The sequence below is a fragment of the Triticum aestivum genome, chromosome 1B, assembly GCF_018294505.1.
Source record: "Triticum aestivum cultivar Chinese Spring chromosome 1B, IWGSC CS RefSeq v2.1, whole genome shotgun sequence".
Lineage (NCBI taxonomy): Eukaryota > Viridiplantae > Streptophyta > Magnoliopsida > Poales > Poaceae > Triticum > Triticum aestivum.
The window spans coordinates 13997446-14014982 of record NC_057795.1 but is presented as its reverse complement, the minus strand read 5'-3'; the positions used below and the strand labels follow the sequence as shown (position 1 = coordinate 14014982).

General features: G+C 43.3%; 2 protein-coding genes across 3 annotated transcripts; one reads left to right on the top strand and one right to left on the bottom strand.

The window, feature by feature from the left end:
* Positions 1-1368: 1368 nt before the first annotated feature.
* Positions 1369-2096, top strand: LOC123084596 (Bowman-Birk type trypsin inhibitor-like). The gene is made up of 2 exons (XM_044506113.1): positions 1369-1575; positions 1668-2096. Exons 1-2 carry the CDS (start codon positions 1497-1499, stop codon positions 1877-1879), a joined length of 291 nt encoding a protein of 96 aa, XP_044362048.1. The 5' UTR covers positions 1369-1496; the 3' UTR covers positions 1880-2096.
* Positions 2097-12653: 10557 nt separating this feature from the next.
* On the bottom strand, positions 12654-15971 carry LOC123084580 (aldo-keto reductase family 4 member C10). 2 transcript variants are annotated; one of them, XM_044506108.1, is made up of 7 exons: positions 15792-15971; positions 15577-15627; positions 15142-15218; positions 14930-15017; positions 14074-14346; positions 13678-13926; positions 12654-13062 (listed from the first exon to the last, which is right to left on the bottom strand). In XM_044506108.1, the coding sequence occupies exons 1-7, from the start codon at positions 15900-15902 to the stop codon at positions 12979-12981; spliced, it is 933 nt and encodes a 310-aa protein (XP_044362043.1). In that variant the 5' UTR covers positions 15903-15971; the 3' UTR covers positions 12654-12978. The 2 variants fall into 2 exon arrangements, with proteins under 2 accessions (XP_044362043.1, XP_044362040.1); XM_044506105.1 differs by lacking the exon at positions 15792-15971 and having other exon boundaries at positions 15142-15289; positions 15389-15609.
* Between the last annotated feature and the right edge of the window lie 1566 nt (positions 15972-17537).

Sequence of the window (17537 nt, the reverse complement as noted above, 5' to 3'; positions counted from 1 at the left end):
TGTTATTTTTGTTGAAAAATTAAAATGACATTTGTACAGTGAAATGACAGGACAAACGGATGCTCACAAGTCTTTGGCAGAGAACTGAGCGATAGACTGGCCAAAATCATCCGGTTCTCCAAAAACTGATAGAACTGAGCGACCCCCCCCCCCCCCCCCCCCTTCCTCCAAAATTACAAAAAGAATTTTATACTAGGTATATTCACTACTTTAGCACAGCACATGAGATAATAGCCAGTAGCAGTCTAGGAGCAGTGTCCATCCCCGATTCCCCACGGCTCCGATAGACTGCTAATGTAGGGCTAGGGATAGATCACTACCAGGCCACAACTATTGTGAACCATCGGACGCTCTTTGTCCGCTGACATGATTTGAGCCACCGACCATTGTGAACTCGTCCGTTCGTCTGATGACCTCCTTGGCTCCCCCTCTTTATCGACTTGTGTATCCCCTTCTTATCGGTTGGAGGCTTGGATCTGTACGCTGCTGACACCGGCAAGCCACCATGCCAGACGGTACACGCACCAGCACTAGTGCGCACTGGACCTTAATCCTCTTGCTAGGTTGCGGCTCCTTGTTGATTGAAACCAAACGCCTTGGACACTGCTGGTTGGTGCTTCGTGCTTGCCTTGCTAATTGCTTGGCTAGTTTACTACAGAAATTGTATGACCTATTTTTTTATTGGAACGGAGAAGTAACTGAGAAGCGAGGAGTGATGATAATTTATTCATGTAGATGTCCACTGCATCGGTTAAATGCTGGAAAGTTTGATGCATTATAAATTCCTGATTTAGATATATAGCAACAATGGAAACGACATATTATTTAGTCATATATATAATTGTCAGGTCCCTACAAATTATCGCTTACACATGTTCTATGATGAGTAGCTTTTTCATGCATATTGTGTGTTTTTAGATGGATTTGGCCCCCTCTTGTGTTTTGGTCACGCTCCGCCACTGCATATATATATAGTCACATATCATCCAATAAAATCAATGCGGCGGCACGCTGCAGCCACCAACTAATCCATATGTGAAAAGCCAAGGCGGAGCGTGCCTTACCATCTAGTAAAATCAACACGCACGCAGCAAGCCACAAACTAACCCATGTGTGAAAAGCCAAGGTGGTACTTGACTCGACACACTGCAAGGTCTGCAGCCACCAGTTGTGGTCAACCTTTCTGAATAGATTTACGTGTGAAACACATGGAGGCCACCCATGGATATGATGCCTCGTGCATGCATGCTACTGCTAGAGATCCAATCTAGATCACGCCCACATGCTCTCTGCCTGTAAAGCTTGGTGCCCGTGCTGCTACTTGCTCATTGATCTATTGTCACTTGTGCTCTCGCCTCAGTCGATCCGGTTGGGACTCCACCCGATAAGAAGCCCGGCATTCCACCCCATTAGGCATCAACCTCCCAGCACGAACCAACCCAGTCCCTGTTACATATTCAGTCTTTACAGCCAATCCTCGCCAACCAGACGCAAGCATGAGGCCCCAGGTGCTGCTCGCTGCGTTGGCCGTCGTCGCCCTCCTCGCAGCTGCTCTGCCTCTCGCCCACAGCCAAGGTGAGCACGGGATCCTCCTTTCTTTGTCTTTCTTCATCTCCTCTCCGAGTAAGTCAGTGTATCCGCTTACTGACATTGGTCGCTGCCTGCAGGTGCGACCCCAAGTGCGTCGTTGTGCTGCAACAACTGTGGCACCTGCACCAGGTCTATCCCGCCCAGGTGCACGTGCATGGACGCATCGCCCAGCGGCTGCAACCCGGCTTGCAAGACCTGCGACAAGACCACCGTCGCCGGCCGCGACAGCTTCCAGTGCAAGGACCGTGTCGCAAACTTCTGCCAGCGCAGCTGCACTAAGGCCCCGTGACTCGGTCTGTTGTCGCCCGAATAATGCTGATTAGCTTGCGATTTTTTTTTTGCAGTATTTAAGAGTTCCCTCTGCATCTTTGATCTGGTAGATGCAGAGAAGAAATGAGAGTTTAGTGCATGCTCGCTGTTCCTTCTTGTGTCTGAAATAAAGAGCATATTCTTTGCTCAAAATCTTATTTATTAAACCATTTATGCTTTGCGGCCGATAAAATGCATATGCGTGGAATGGAATGGAATATGAATTCAAATCAAAATCATCTACCATGAATGTCAGGAATGGAATGCATTGATCGATGCACAGATCATCAAGATGGAGAGCTGTCAAATTTAAATCCAAGTTAAAGAATCTATCATCAAATCCGTTACAAAATGGTAATGTCAAACCCAGTCCAAATTCTTTAGATCCAGATCTATTAAAATCCAACGAATCACAAAATTTTGAAATCCACACAAAAAAACACAAAAGTTCGACACCAAAAATGTCAACATCGTGTTCAAACTATAGTTTTCATGAAATGAATGGGATATTTTTGGAGATGATTTAGCTTGTTTAGGAGTTACTATTTTTTACAGTTGGCAAGTCTATATGCACAAGTGAAACCCCCCAAAACCGGAAATCCATTTTGGCTCTAGGGAGCACATTCTCCTGCATGCCAAAAATAGATTTTACAAATATAAAAAAAATTGAACAAAACTAGATGTGTTCATTGTCGCACTCAAATGGAACATGCAAATTTTTTTATGGGAAAGACTTAAGCATTTTGACCTGTGCAAAAAAAAAAACAAGTCGAACGCCGGATGTTACACTTAATTTTGTTTTTTTTCACTAATGAAGAACTGCTATCCCATATGGCATGGAAATTTTCAAGCACACTTGCTACACTAATACGAACATCTGCAAAAAAACTAGAGTTTTTAAAATATATATTCACTATTTATTTTGATTTTACTCTTCATTAGGAACCAAAATTCCGTGTACAAAAAAAACTAAATTTAAACCCGCTATGGATGGTTGAGATCAATTTGAGTATTTCATCTCATGTTTAGGTGATCTGTCGAGTGCATGCACTCAGCAAAAGGGAAGGTTTTACCCTGTGTAAAAAATCGGCAAACATGATGACCAATAACAAGAAAAAATTAACATTGGTGAGGGTTCTTCGAGGCCGCTGCACCACGCCTCGCCACCACATCTAATCGGACGCACTACCTCACCACCGCGTCATGCCCGAAGTTCGTACAGGTTGCCCTCCCACACGCTCTACTCGTGCTTGACCAACAAGAAGACCATGACGGCCAGCAAGAGGAGCAATAGCGGGACCGGGGAAGAGGAGTTGGTGCTACTGGCGCGTCGAGTCCGGCTAGTCGCGGTTAGCGTTGACGACGTCATGGAAGAGGAAGAGTGGGCGAGGGCGAGTGGCTAGAGAGCCGGGCGAGGTGATGCAACATCGGAGGCAAGACGACATTCAGCAACGATAGTGCTGGTAGAAGAATAAGGTCATCAAGCGAGCAACACTGACACCTCGGCTTGAGGCGGCCGTTGGACCTGGGACAAATGGATGGTCCAGATGGATGGGCCATTGGCAATCCGCGGGACGCTCGAATTGACGAATTAGAGTGTCAGCCAAAAAACAATCGACAAACATATTGTTTTCTTCTCTTCTTTATTTTTATTTTTATTTTTTTGGCCCTTGCACCCCCACTCAAGCCCATTCAAAAGTGTCTCCACTCCCCCCATACACTAGTAGAAAAGAGGGCTTTGGTCCACCCCGGGTTCACTACAAGAAATATGTCAACTTATGACCTTCTGTCAGTGACCCTCAAAGAATTGGTCACAAATTTATGACCATTTCAGACCAATTGGTCAAAAGCTGTTCGGGGGGCTCCAAACCCTAAACCATTGCGACCATTTTGGTCAGAAAGGTCGTAATTTCCTCACACGAAAAGGTCATAAAGCAAACAACCCTAGTCTGCTGCCTTATTTCTAGTTGTTAACGACCAATATAGATGGTCATAGCCTTGTAAATTGTGGTGGGTTGCTATGACTAGGCGCCACCTCATCAGTTTTGCCTATGTGTCATGTCCATGTGGCAGTTTTTGCCCTAGGTTGTGAAGCAACCTATATTTCTGTCATTCCCAAAATTCCTAAAAAAATCTCATAAATTCTTTGGGTCATATCTTCGTCAAATATGTAAAAACCTTCCTTGCCTAGTTCAAAAATAATTCAAAAATATTCATTTTCCTATTCTGTTCAGAGTAACAGTTTGTGAAGGAAGTACCACTTTGGCATGTCCAAATAGTATCCATTTTCTACAGTTCTTTCCTATGCCCAAATAACCATCCTCCACCAAATGCCAGCTCAATCCATTCATTATTTTGAGCCGAGCTTCAACATTTGTATTTATGTCCAGTGTGGTGGTTTGCAAAGCAAGTACCACCTAGGCTCCTCCTTTTGAGCTGAAAATTTGTGAAGACGGTCTTCTTAGTAACTAATCATCCTCAGCCAAAACTCACGCCCATTAGCCATGTACATTTCCCATACCGCTAATCAAACACTTGGCTGCTTATTCATGTTTGAGCATCGATCGGTCTCCTCGTGAGAATCTTATGTTGTGATTTTCTTCCTAGCACCTACCTGGGGAGTTCCCAACCCACTAGACATGCATAGGCCGCCCAGAACACATGGCAACGCCACGGTCACGCGATGACCACGCGGCGGGCATGCGAGCTTACGCGCTCTAGAGTTGGGGCCCTCGGCCACCGTCCAAACCTCGATGTCTCTCCATCAAACCATGTATTTCTAATTAAATAGATACTTATTTACCTAGAAATGATTTTTGAAAAAAATAAATAGCAAACTATGACGCAGCTGCAGTTCAAATTTGACCCGCTTTCAACTGAATCGACGGGAATTTGTCTTTTTCACCAGAGGTGGATCAAAAATTTTGACACCCAACCATTTTGTCAATTGTGCATTAAATATGGCCTAGTATTTTATAAAATTGATTAGGTCCAATTTTGCAACAAATATATGGTAGGTCCTTCACAAAAAAAAACTCATTTCAGGCACTCGGAAAATGGAAAATGGTTTTTTCGTCCAAAGAAAATGAAAACTTCCTTAGGCAACATTGTTTGCCATTTCAATATGCACCCTTGTGCACAATATGAGATCATTTGAACAAACTATGCCATGAATGTGGCCATAAGATTGATCATTTGGCTTGGAAGCCAATGATCTCCACACGTGATAGCTCGTTTCTGAGAACACTTTTTTAAAATAATTGTCGTATTGCAAGTTTGTTATTTTTCCTAGGAACTTGGCCACATATAATGACACAATGCGAAGGTTTCCCAATTTTTTGATTTTTTTTGAATTTTTTATGCCCGTTTCAAAATGCGGTCAAAATGGCGGGCTTGACCGTTCCTAGCTAGTGGTTGAATCTTGGAATTTTTTTGGTGTTTCTTTGATTAAATAGATACTTATGTACCTAGAAATGATTTTTGAAAAAAATAAATAGCAAACTACAAGGCAGCTACAGTTCAAATTTGACCCACTTCCATCTGAATCGGCAGAAATTTGTCTTTTTTCACGAGAGGTGGATCAAAACTTTTGACACCCAACCATTTGTTCAATTGTGCATTAAATATGACCTAGTATTTTAGAAAAATGATTTGGTCCAATTTTGCAACAATTATTTTGGAGGTCCTTCACAAAAAACCTCCTTTTGGGCACTCGAAAAATGAAAAATGGTTTTTTCGTCCAAAGAAAATGAAAACTTCCTTACGCAACATTGTTTGCCATTCCAATATGCACCCTTGTGCACAATATGAGATCATTTGAACAAACTATGCCATGAATGTGGCCATAAGATTGATCATTTGACTTGAAAGCCATTGATCTCCACACGTGATAGCTCATTTCTGAGAACACATTTTTAAAATAATTGCCGTATTACAAGTTTGTTATTTTTCCTAGGAACTTGGCCACATATAATGACACAATGCGAAGGTTTCCCAATTTTTTGATTTTTTTTGAATTTCTTATGCCCGTTTCAAAACGCGGTCAAAACGACGGGAATGACCGTTCCTAGCTAGTGGTTGAATCTTGGATTTTTTTTGGTGTTTCTCTGATTAAGTAGATATCCATGTATCTAGAAATGAATTTTGTAAAAAATAAAGAGCAAAATATGAGGCACCTGCAGTTTAAATTTGACCCGCTTCCTGCCGAATCGGTGGAAATTTGTATAAATGAACAAAAATAGCTAGAAGGACCGAAGCTGCACACAAATTGGTGATCATCCGTAAAATGTGGTATAAACTAAGTGAAAATTTTAGTGATGCCATTTGCAAAATAATTTTGCTAGTTGCTTCACAAAACCCCCTGTTTTTAGCACTAAGAGCTAATTTTAATAAATACCTCATGTTTTGAACCAATCAGGAAGCAGCCCACGGATCACCCCCCTGTAGTCCATCTGAGTCGTCCACACTCTCCCTGAGTCCCTCGATCCAGCGTCTCTCGCTCACCTCTCGTCCCTCTCCCACCAACCCTCCCTCCCCGATCCAGATCGGCTTCCTCTCCACCCTTCCTTCTGCTGCTTCCCTCTCTCTCTTCCCTCCGCCGCCTCTAGGGTTTCTCTCCCCGATCCCCAATCCACTAGCGCTCCACTCCTCCCTTGCCGCTGCCACCTCCGGCGCCCGATCCTGGCGACCTCAGGCGGGAATCAAAGACCCCTGTCCAGCGAAATCCGGTGCACGCAGCGAGATGCATCTGCCTCTCCCTCGATCCCCTTCCCACTCCCTCCCACCACTCATCCATGGCTCCCTCACAAGAAGTCGTAGTCGCCGCCTCCACCAAGGAGCCATCCAACAACGGCAGCGGCCGTCCCCAAGACCAAGACGCCGGCCCTGAACGAGCGGATCCTGTCCTCGATCACGTGCCGGTCGGTGGCGGCGCACCCGTGGCACGACCAAACAGAGGTGATTCATCCTCGACCCCAAGAAGCACATCGACGTCGCCGTCGCAGTCCTCTTCCGCTTCCTCGACCCCAAGAAGCTCGCCAGCCTCACCGACTATTGCGACGACCACATGTACATCTCCGAGGTCCGTCTCTGTCCAAACTCCAAACCTTTCTCTTCTTTTCTGACTGTCAACATGAAAAGGATGATTCCATGGATCTGATCTGACTGCTGAATCCAATTCCTTGGCTTGACTGCAGGAGGGACCCTATCCATCACCCGATTCTGATTGACGACTTCACCTCATTAATCGAGATTCCATGCGAGGCTGTTGACCAAGCGATTCAATCCAAGGGGGTCCTTTTGCATTGCTGATTGAAGTTGTGCTCTCCTTATCAGTTTTTTTATTTTATTTTGTTGTATCATCATGCAGACTTGTGGTTTCAGACTTTCAGTTCAGTTTGGTCAGATATATCTCCTACCATTCTCTTCCATTTGTGCTTAATTGATTCCTGGACGGCGTGGATATCTATCTTAGCCCCATCTATCAAGGGTAATCAATGTACTAGTGCAATGTTGATCTGCATCTTATCTTATCTGTGCGAAAAATGATGGATTCGAATTGCAGGAGCTGTCTTAATTAGCTTCTTCTATCTATCGTACACAGTTTGCTTGATGTCCATGTTTATCCAGAATGTTTGGTGACCCTACTGCTTCTTTTGCATTGCTCATCTATTGATAGAAATATAGAACCATCGTACATGATCTGGAACCTTTTGATTTCGGTTGCATTGCTCCTATCAGTCGCTTAGTTCATCTATATGTCAATATGTGCTCCTTAGTTGAGGCAACCTTTTGATATCAGCGCTACGAATCTGTGTTAAACTAATTTCTAGATGACCGTGGCTACCTTAATTAGCTTGGTTAGTTAGTGGTAAATGTGGTATGCTGTGTATTGTTGATCTGCATGTTATATATGAGACAACCAAATCTGATTCAAATTGCCGTTTTAGCGTATGTCAAAATTGGGATTTTGGACATGCTACTAATACTATGTGTTTAATCATTTCCTGGTATGGCATTTGCTTCTTCGGTCATAGGATAGTAATCTGGATTGATTAGTGAATGTGTAGATTGTTTGGTCGTGCACTGCTTGATAGTTTTGATCAACAACAAGCATCTATCTAGGTGGTGTTTTGATCCTCATAATTGTTGTTGTTGTTTCAGTCCATCTGCCATGCGCTGGACAAGCATGTCGCTTAATCATGAAGTAAATTGCTCGGTGCAGTAGTTTTCTCTTAAGATTTTTGCAGTGTATGTCATCTAAATAAAACTGCAGGCAGTGATCTTCTTGTGTGAGTATATATGTCTGCATTGTATGTTGTTTTTGTGAAAATATGATGATTACTTCCTATGTACTGCATATTGTGTAATGGAGTTTGCTTGTATGGTGTTTGTGGAACTGCGGCCGCCCACGCCCTGCTTCTCCTGGTCTCTGTGTACCCTGCCTGCACACTGTCTGTTTGTGATTTGTTCTAGCAAGTATCTGTTCATGAGAAATAAGCTCTCCAGGATTCACTGGACCAACAACTACTTGTTCTAGCATGTTTATTTCAAGCAATTTGTGATCCATGCTGTTTGATGAACCAGTACCCGCGTCGGGAGACTAGTAGGGAACTTGCAACCTTCAGCTTTCTCACTAGTAGTCACTTATCCTATCGTTCATGTCCATACAACATTTGTCCTTGTTCTATGTTACAACTGCTGCAAAAAAATTATTAATGTGGGATGTGGCTCTATGTCCAGTTCTGTTTCTCTTCTAAAGAAATCCCCTCTTCCTCTTGTGTGCAACAAGTTGATTGTTTTGTCTCTGTATTATTGTGCAGATTGGCCAAGTGTTCGTCGATCTGCAAGCTGGTTTAAGAGCTGGGATTGGCCGGTCGAATTCAACACGGAGCTGAGTATATGTCAACACATTTCGTCCTTCAAGCGCCGCCTCGCCGCCTCCGGCCACCCCGACGACGCCCTTGCCTACGCCAACCTCCACTCCTGCATGAGGTACACATGCATTTCTATTGCTATTGCTCACACTTTGTTCCTGATGTATTCATTTGACAAATGAACCTAGCAGCATCAAAGTCCAGAATATCCACACCAAAATGCATTGGCATGCTGAACCCTTCCTTAATTAATTCCCATTGAGCAAAGATATTGAACTATGATAATTTGGTTGCAGTATTGCATTGCTGGTGTTTCATGCCATATTCATCATGTCCTGCTCACATGCCTTATGATTGAGTAACTTTGATTGTATTTCTACCACTGCCCTATCTCAGTAAACTGCTTGTTTTTTCAATGGCTAAAGTACTATCTCCTGGAACTATATCTGCCTCCATATGTTCTTGCTAGCATTAAATGTTGCAAGTACAAGTTAGAAATGCAGAATTGTGATATTGTGCTGGGAGCACTCTTGCTACAGTCATCAGTTAGATTTCAGCTTTGCATCTTTTCAGGTTTAACTGTTGGTTTACATTAAAACTGTTAAGCATGTATCAAATTGAGTGCATAGTTTGCAATTTGTCTGGAGTAATCTAGTAGCACATAAGCATCAGACCGTATGTTTTCTTATAAGCAAACTATATTGATGGTTGCAAGCTCAGTTAAAATATACTAGTGCTACCTTGATTTTTATACTGCTTGCCATTTATGTCTTTGTTTGATGTTTTATATGCTTCATTTTAGGCTGTGTGCGCGTGGCGGCAGCGGTGCGGCTGGGCTCGAGGAGCTGTGACGCGGCAGGGAGGGAGTTGCTTCCTCTTGTCCTGCTTCGTGTCCCTGGGGTGGATATAGCTGCGCAGGGGGCGGCCGAGGAGGGTGCAGGCGGCTGCGGCGTGAAGAAGAGGAGGAAGAAGGCGGCGGTGGATTTGGGCTGCGTGCGAGTCAGGCTGCGGCGGGGAGCTGCTGCTGTTGGTGCTGCTGAACAGAGGAGGAACTGCAGCTGCTGCTCCCTTGTGCTGTTCCTGGAAGCTTGCTGAGCTACTGCTGCTTGTGTGGCTGCTTCTTGCTGCTGCGGCAGAGAAGGAAAGAGGTGCAGCCTGCTAAACAGTAAGAGTTGGGCTTTACTGCTTTATAGAGTTTTTTTTCTTCTGTGGACTTGCTGTTGTGAGCTTGGTTGTGGTGGTGGTTATTACTGTTACATGTTACATGTAGAGATACTTCATGATTTAGTCCGTAGCTGCGTTCTATATTTTTTTATTTTGTTTCTAACTCTTTTGGTTTATTGTTAGATGCCTTTGTTCAGTTTGTACGAACACATCCAGAAATGGTGTTTCCTCTCATTTAAGAAGCTCCAGCCTGAAAGTGAAGTCAGGAGTATAGTTGTAGTAGTAGTTATATGTTGTGATAGTATCACATGTAATGGTGAAATGAATTATGTAAAGATTGTGCTCTTAGCCAAAATTGGCATGTGGTTTGAAAATTTTCATTTCTTTGTTGTTCTGACTGAAATAATTGTGTGGAAATTGAAACCTGGTTTGTCTTTAATTAGAACCTGACAAGTGGGACCTAATAGTATTTGGCATCTAAAATGGGCATTTTCCAAATAATATTCATAGGGAAAAAACTAAAAAATAAGGAAATGGACTGTAAAAAGGCTGAGGCCCAATTGAGAAATAGATGCGACCCAAAAAATAAATGGTCTAAAAAAGGATCACCTGGAAATAAAAAGGCTGCAATATTGGGCTTGGCCCATGAACCCAACCAAAATTGACAGACAAAAAAAAACACAAATAGGCTGAATTGTTGGGCTAGGCCCATGTAGAAAACCGAATTGGACCGGGCTGAATCTTGTGCCACGTCAGCTTGCCATGCTGGATGCCTACGTGGCCTGGGGAGGTTGCTAGTGACCAAAATGCCACAGTAGGAATATTTTGGTTGTAAACATCTTCGACCATTCCAGAAGAAAGGTTGCTATAGTCAGTTTATGACGGCCAACTTTTGACCTTCTGTTTTTGATCATAAAAAGGTCGCAAATGGAAATTTGTGACCTTTCAGTGACCAATAGTGGTGGTCACAAGTCGACATATTTCTTGTAGTGGTTAGCCCATTAGTCCCGGTTTAGTCTAGAACCGGGACTAATGGGGGCATTAGTCCCGGTTCGTGCGCCCAGGGGCCATGTGGGCCATTTGTCCCGGTTCGTCTCGACCTTTTAGTCCCGGCACCAACCGGTACTAAAGGGTGCGATGCCCATTAGTACCGGTTCGTGGCACCAACCGGGACTAAAGGTTAGACCTTTAGTCCCGGTTCGAGCCACCAACTGGTACTAATGGGGTTTGAGGCATTAGTACCGGTTCATGGCACGAACCGGTACTAAAGGTCACACATTTTCAAACTCCACCCCCCCCCCCATGTGGATCGCCTTTTCAGTTTAAAAAGAAATAAAAGAAAATGATGAAAATGTCAAAAAAATAAAAAAAATAAGTTTCCCATGTGATATGTGGTCTAGTTATTGGGAAAATTTGCAAAAGTGAATTTCGACTTTATTTGCAAAATCTCTCTAGAATTTAGCAAAATGGGCATAACTTTTGCATACTGACTCGGATGAAAAAGTTTTTTATATGAAAAATCATCTACTCGAAAAGTTACATCCAAATTTAATCGGGGGAACTTAGTTAAACATTTTCAAAATCCTCAAAAACCTAACAGAAAAAAAGTTACGGGGCTTTTAAGATCTAGAGTGGAAAAAATCGAAAAAATTTCAAACTGTGGTCAAACAATGGTCAAACTAATTATTCTAGAATATTAGTGTTACTAAATAATTATTTCAGTTATTTTGAATTTTGGTCAAATCTGGTCAAACTGTGGTCAAACTGTGGTCAAACAATGGTCAAACTAATTATTCAAGAAACATTAGTGTTACTAAATAATTATTGTTTTTTAAAACAATAGTTTCAAACTCAAACAGTGAAATGTGTCACTTCATGCTCACGCAAAATTCCTGAGGGTTAATAGGATTGGCATCTTACTATTGTCAGGAAAACAACAAGTGCAGACTTGGAAACGAGGGAGAATAGAACCCGGAAGTTAAGCGTGCTCAGGCTGGGGGAGTGGGAGGATGGATGACCGTTCGGGAAGTTAGATGATTAGGAATGATGAGGGGTGATTAGAGATTAGAGGATAAATTGAGCAGTGATGAGGGGTGGTGATTAGAGATTAGAGGCTAAAATAATTTAGAAATTTGAAAATAAAAAATTCCAAAAAAACTTCAAAAAAGAAAATCATAAAGGTGGAGCTCCACGTGGCTGCGACCTTTAGTCCCGGTTCCAGTTTGAACCGGGACTAAAGGGGGGAGGCATTAGTCACGACCCTTTAGTCCCGGTTCAAGAACCGGGACTAAAGGCCCTTACGAACCGGGACTGATGCCCCCTTTTCTACTAGTGATACAGCCTAAAGGTTAAATAGCTCCATTTCAAATTTCAATTATATTTGTGAAATGACTACAAATAGAGTAAATGACTTACATATAACAAACAAGCACAAAATACCAAATTTTGACAAATAACATGTAATGGTGTATGTTTAGTGTATGAAATATATCAAGGTCAACGGACGAAGCAGCGGTCACTTCACCTTCAAATCTAACCAGTTGTATCTCAAAACCTAGATTCTTCCTCCTGCCCGGGTTTCTATGCAGGCTACGTCACAACTTTTCTTCTCATGTATAAGATCTAAACATATATATATATCCAACAATACAAATAGCATTTTTAAACACAATTTTGCCACTTTCTTAGTGGATACACATATATAATGCGGTGCACATCTACAGAGAGATGAATGCCAGTTAGCTGACAAAAGCTACAGTGCTTAACTTCACGATTCTCTTTGTACTCAAAACAGAACAGGGTCCCCAAAACACGAGGACGATGCGCCAACCTTCACTGTGGCATCGCCCACGGCGCGACAAGACACCTGGGGTGGACTACACACAATCATGGGGATCTTACGCTAGTGAATGGACAACATCTCCAGAGGGGTAGATGCATAGTGACAACATAGTCCATGATACATGATAGAATCAGAACACTGGCCACTGAACCTTCATTTGTGAAGAACAACTTTTGAGATAAGATGGATTGACGGGAATTAAATTTCACCATCCCAGAACTCCTCATGGGTCTTGTAAACGCTCTGTGGATTAATCATAAAGTCGCCTCTCAACAGCCTAGCCTAAAGACAACAAGATAAAAATCATCAGATGCGCTCACTTTTTCCTGTGAAATGGTCTTAAAGGGGAAAAAAGTGGATGCAAATTAACAATGAATCAATGAATGAATGGTTGAAAGACCTTCTAGAAATTTCTGTTACGCAGAAACTCACCCACTTCATAAAGCATGTCATGGTATTATAATTTCTGCTGCTACTAATATTGTTCTAGAAAACAATTGATGACAGGGGCTGATCGACATGACTTTTGCTTATCTTAGGTGGATTCATACCAAAAAGAGCTATTTATATGAACAATAGGGCTAAGGACACATAGTTGTGCCCTATGTAGCAAGCAAAAGAGAACATCAGATATCGATAGTATGAATTTGGTTTTACCCAGGTTAACTAATAGTCTAATACTGCCACGAATAACAGTGAATAAAACGCCATTATTAGAATCATGTCACGATACACTGGTGCTCCAGTCTCTGAAAGCACAAAAACGAACAAATGCTACCTCAACCTAACAATTTAGCATGCTCCGAGAGATTCGTTCATCTGTCATCCTATAAAGACCTTTAATTATCAATAATAAATATCATTGATTTATCCTCATTAAAGTATAGCTAAGCATACCTGCTGAATCTCTGAGAACTTTGCAAGCACATCATCTTGAATTGTCCAATCATAAACATCGAGGTTTTTCTTTATCCTTTCTTGATTTGTGCTCTTTGGTAGTACACTGTGACCCATCTGGATGTTCCAGAGCAGAGCCACTTGTCCAGTTGTCTTGCCGAGTTTCTCAGCTATTGAGATAATCATTGGTTCTTTAAGGACGTTACCATTCATCCAAGTAGTACCAGGTGAACCTAGTGGTGAGTAAGCCTGCCAAAACATACGGGTGAGAAAAGAACGATAACAACAACAACAAAGTATTTCGCAAAAGCAATCCAGCTTCTTTACTGATAAATAACACACAAGACAATCACACTAACTGTCTAATATAGAAATAGTTGAGGTCATCAGACTTACACTAAGATGAACTCCAGTTGACTGACAAAAGTTGTGGAGCTTAGTTTGCTGCCAACCAGGATGACATTCCACCTGATTAACAGCAGGAGGTACACGAGCTACAGAAAGCAAGTCACCCAACTTCTTTGATGAGAAGTTACTCACACCAATCGCGCGAGCTTTGCCAGCATGATGTAACTTTTCCATTGCCCCCCAAGTAACAGGGATGTTAGGTGTAACAAAGTTTTCAGGGCTATGGTCTTTTCCCCTCTTGACACTAAATGGGCAATGGATCTACAAACACACAGAGGATCAGAGATTTTAACCAAATCATTTGTAAACATCCTACTAAACATTTCCAACACGTAATCATGTAACGCTAAGTTGAAGGTACCAGAACCAGAAGAATATGTTGGACAACACAAGAGATAAAAACTCATTGAACATACATAATCTTATCTGCAATGTATTCAAAGTACCAAGAACGAACAACAGAAGTGATCTTGAAATAATTGAGAATCTAACACCGGAAATCAGTAGCACCAACATTATGCATATCAAATAAGATGGAACAACGTCCATCAATGTAATATAGCTAACTGAATAGAAAGAATTCTAATAGGACACATCTAAATACCATAGCAATAGAACCCAATAGACAAGCATGGATACATAACCTTTTCATTAACTGTGATTAAAATTTATGCATAATATAGACTAGATGAGTGCTCATTTCTTGCTGAGGAGACTTTCTAACTAAATGATAACATACAAAAGTAGTGCCATCGGTACACATAAAAGTGATATATTAATGTTCTAAAGACCAGACTAGAGGAAGTCAGGTACTGAAATATTATTGTAAATAGGAGGTGCTCACAAGATAAAGATCCAAGTAATCAAGCTGTAAATCATTGAGGCTTTTATTTAGTGCCTCTGGCACATCTTCAGGAGCGTGACAGTCATTCCTGAAAAATTAAGGCATCCAAAGTAAGTTAGATGTGAACTACTAAAAGCTTAAAATACGCATCTATACTCGACTAGAGTTGCAGAGAGACAGAATTACTAAGGTATCCAGAGATTTGGGGTTACCATAGCTTAGAGGTGATAAACAGATCTTCACGCTTCACTATACCCTCTTCAAATAGTGTCTTCAGCGCCAAACCAATCTGGATAATGCAAATAATTGAAATCAGGCCTCCTCTACTCCCGTTGTTATGTAGCACGAATCCAGAAGATACTGCAGGCAGCGTATGTCAATTTGCCACTGATATTGCAAAGTAGTCCTGAATTAATCTCGCATAGTTAAATGTTCGAGAGGGATGGACAGAAGAAATACCCAGTTGGATAGGAGAAATGTCCAGAACTGCACTGCTTATCACTATGCTTTTCTGGTTGCGTTTGCAAGGGCAGCCGATCATGCGCACATTAAAAAACATACTGGACTTACCAGAAGGTGCTTTTTTACGGTGGACTGAACAAAAAGAAATCTTTACAGGTAGCTGGTTGATTTGACAGTAGTTTTACCTCCTTCTCATTGCCGTATTCGCTGGAGCAATCGATGTGTCGGTAACCCGCCTGCACGATCCGGAAGCAATTACGAAACAAAATATTCACGATCTCATCAAAGAAAAAACAAGGAAACAGGACAGTACGAAGGGATAGATAGAGGGTGAAAAACATGCCATCAGGATGGTGAAGCGAGAGATGAGAAAAATAAATAGTTGGGGGTTTGTGCGTACCTTGACGGCGGCGTAGACGGCGGCGCCGACGACGCCAGGGTCGGCCTGCCAGGTGCCGAGCCCCACCGAGGGCATACGGTCTCCCGTGTTGAGCAGGAAGTGCCTCGCCATAGCCGCCTCTCTCTCTATCTCCCACACGGCACCAACAGGGGGTTGTGGAAGCAGCAGAGGTTGATATGCTAGGAGAGGGGGTGATTGTACGTATGATATAACGAACTATCCGGCTTTTTGTAACTTATTGTAAGACCAGTCTTGCAATAAGTGAGAAAAGCAGCAGGGGTGGGTAGGAAAGGGGGTGATTGGGGAAGTAGCTTGCAGACAAGTCTTTGACTTTCATGATAGCTCGGTAACAATAGTTTAACCTCCAAGGAAAACGATGTCCTACCGAAGAAGGAGCACGTTGATCACTTACAAATTTTGTGACGTGGTGTTGTGAGGAAATACCTCCTACTTGGCTCTTCCCTTCCATGTTTAGTTGAGACGTCTCTCTCACTTGATAGAAATTTGTCTCTGGTCAATAAACTATCTCATCTGACGTCCAAACTACATTGTCAATAGGACTTATCTAATACTAGTACCTTTGTGGTGGAACACTGTATTCATAAACCAAACATACCCTACTTGCTTCGATCACTTTTTCCCAAAAAAATTTATGGCTAGCTAGCTAAAGGCTGGCGGCAGCGACACATCACGACGGTGATCCAGTGGCAAGGACCGGCGGGATCCCAGCGGTGTGAGTGGCGGCGGCGACAGTCGAGGTGCTGTCACCTCACGTCGAAGGCGCCCCATGGTGACGGCCGGGTTCGCGGATCTCGCCCGACCCAGATGGGCTTCGGCGGGCCAGCGCCTCGATTCTGCGGCAATGGGCTAGCATGGTAGGCCTGACCATGCCGGCTGCTTAGGCATCGTGGTGGTGCCGTGGCCGGTCAAGCGGCGGCGGCTGGAATCTTTTCATTTAGTCCCCGTCAGAGATGGTGGCGATCCGTGTACAAGACACTTGATGGAGGTTCTTTGAACTAACCTGGATGAAAACCTGCTCTCGGCTAGCTGCCAAGGCCGGCGATGGCGGCGCTCTTGGGTGCCATTCCCTCCTTGAAGGCGTCGTTGTTGAGAAGTTCCAGACCACAGTCTGCTACCTCCGGGGGAAACCCTAGATCAGTAGATTGTATAATGCGGCGCTCTTATGTCGTTTTCCCCTTGGGAGCATCATTCTTGGAGGTGTACACTAGCTCGAGGGACCATTGGACGACATCTTTGGTGGAGCGGTGCTTCGTCCTACACATTGATGGCTGGGATCTCGGCGGCGTGCGCAGTGGAGACTCTGCGTCCGATGTGCAGTGATGGACTCACGCAGGAGGACGATGTTGTCTAGCGTCGTGGTGGCGTGTATGGTAGTGAGGCCTGGCAAGGCCGATGCGTCAGTATCTGCTCTGAAGATGGATCAATGGAAGACAGTTGTGACGGCCCTTGCAGCGTAAACATGTGGTGCCCACTGAGAGTGCGCCGGACCGGTAGTCCTGGCATTGTGGCTTGGATGGGGTACCCGGCTTTAGATGTTAGGTTTTGATGCGATGTCTGTTTGGTATTAGGCTCGTACATTCGGCACCCCTTCATCAAAGGGACAAGAGTAGCGACAGGTGTTACCAAGATGGAGGCTTCTGGCCTACTGATGTATTACTTTCTAAGGTCCTTGCGAATAATAATTAAATGACAGCATGCTTCACCCCTATGCAGAGGCCGGGGATA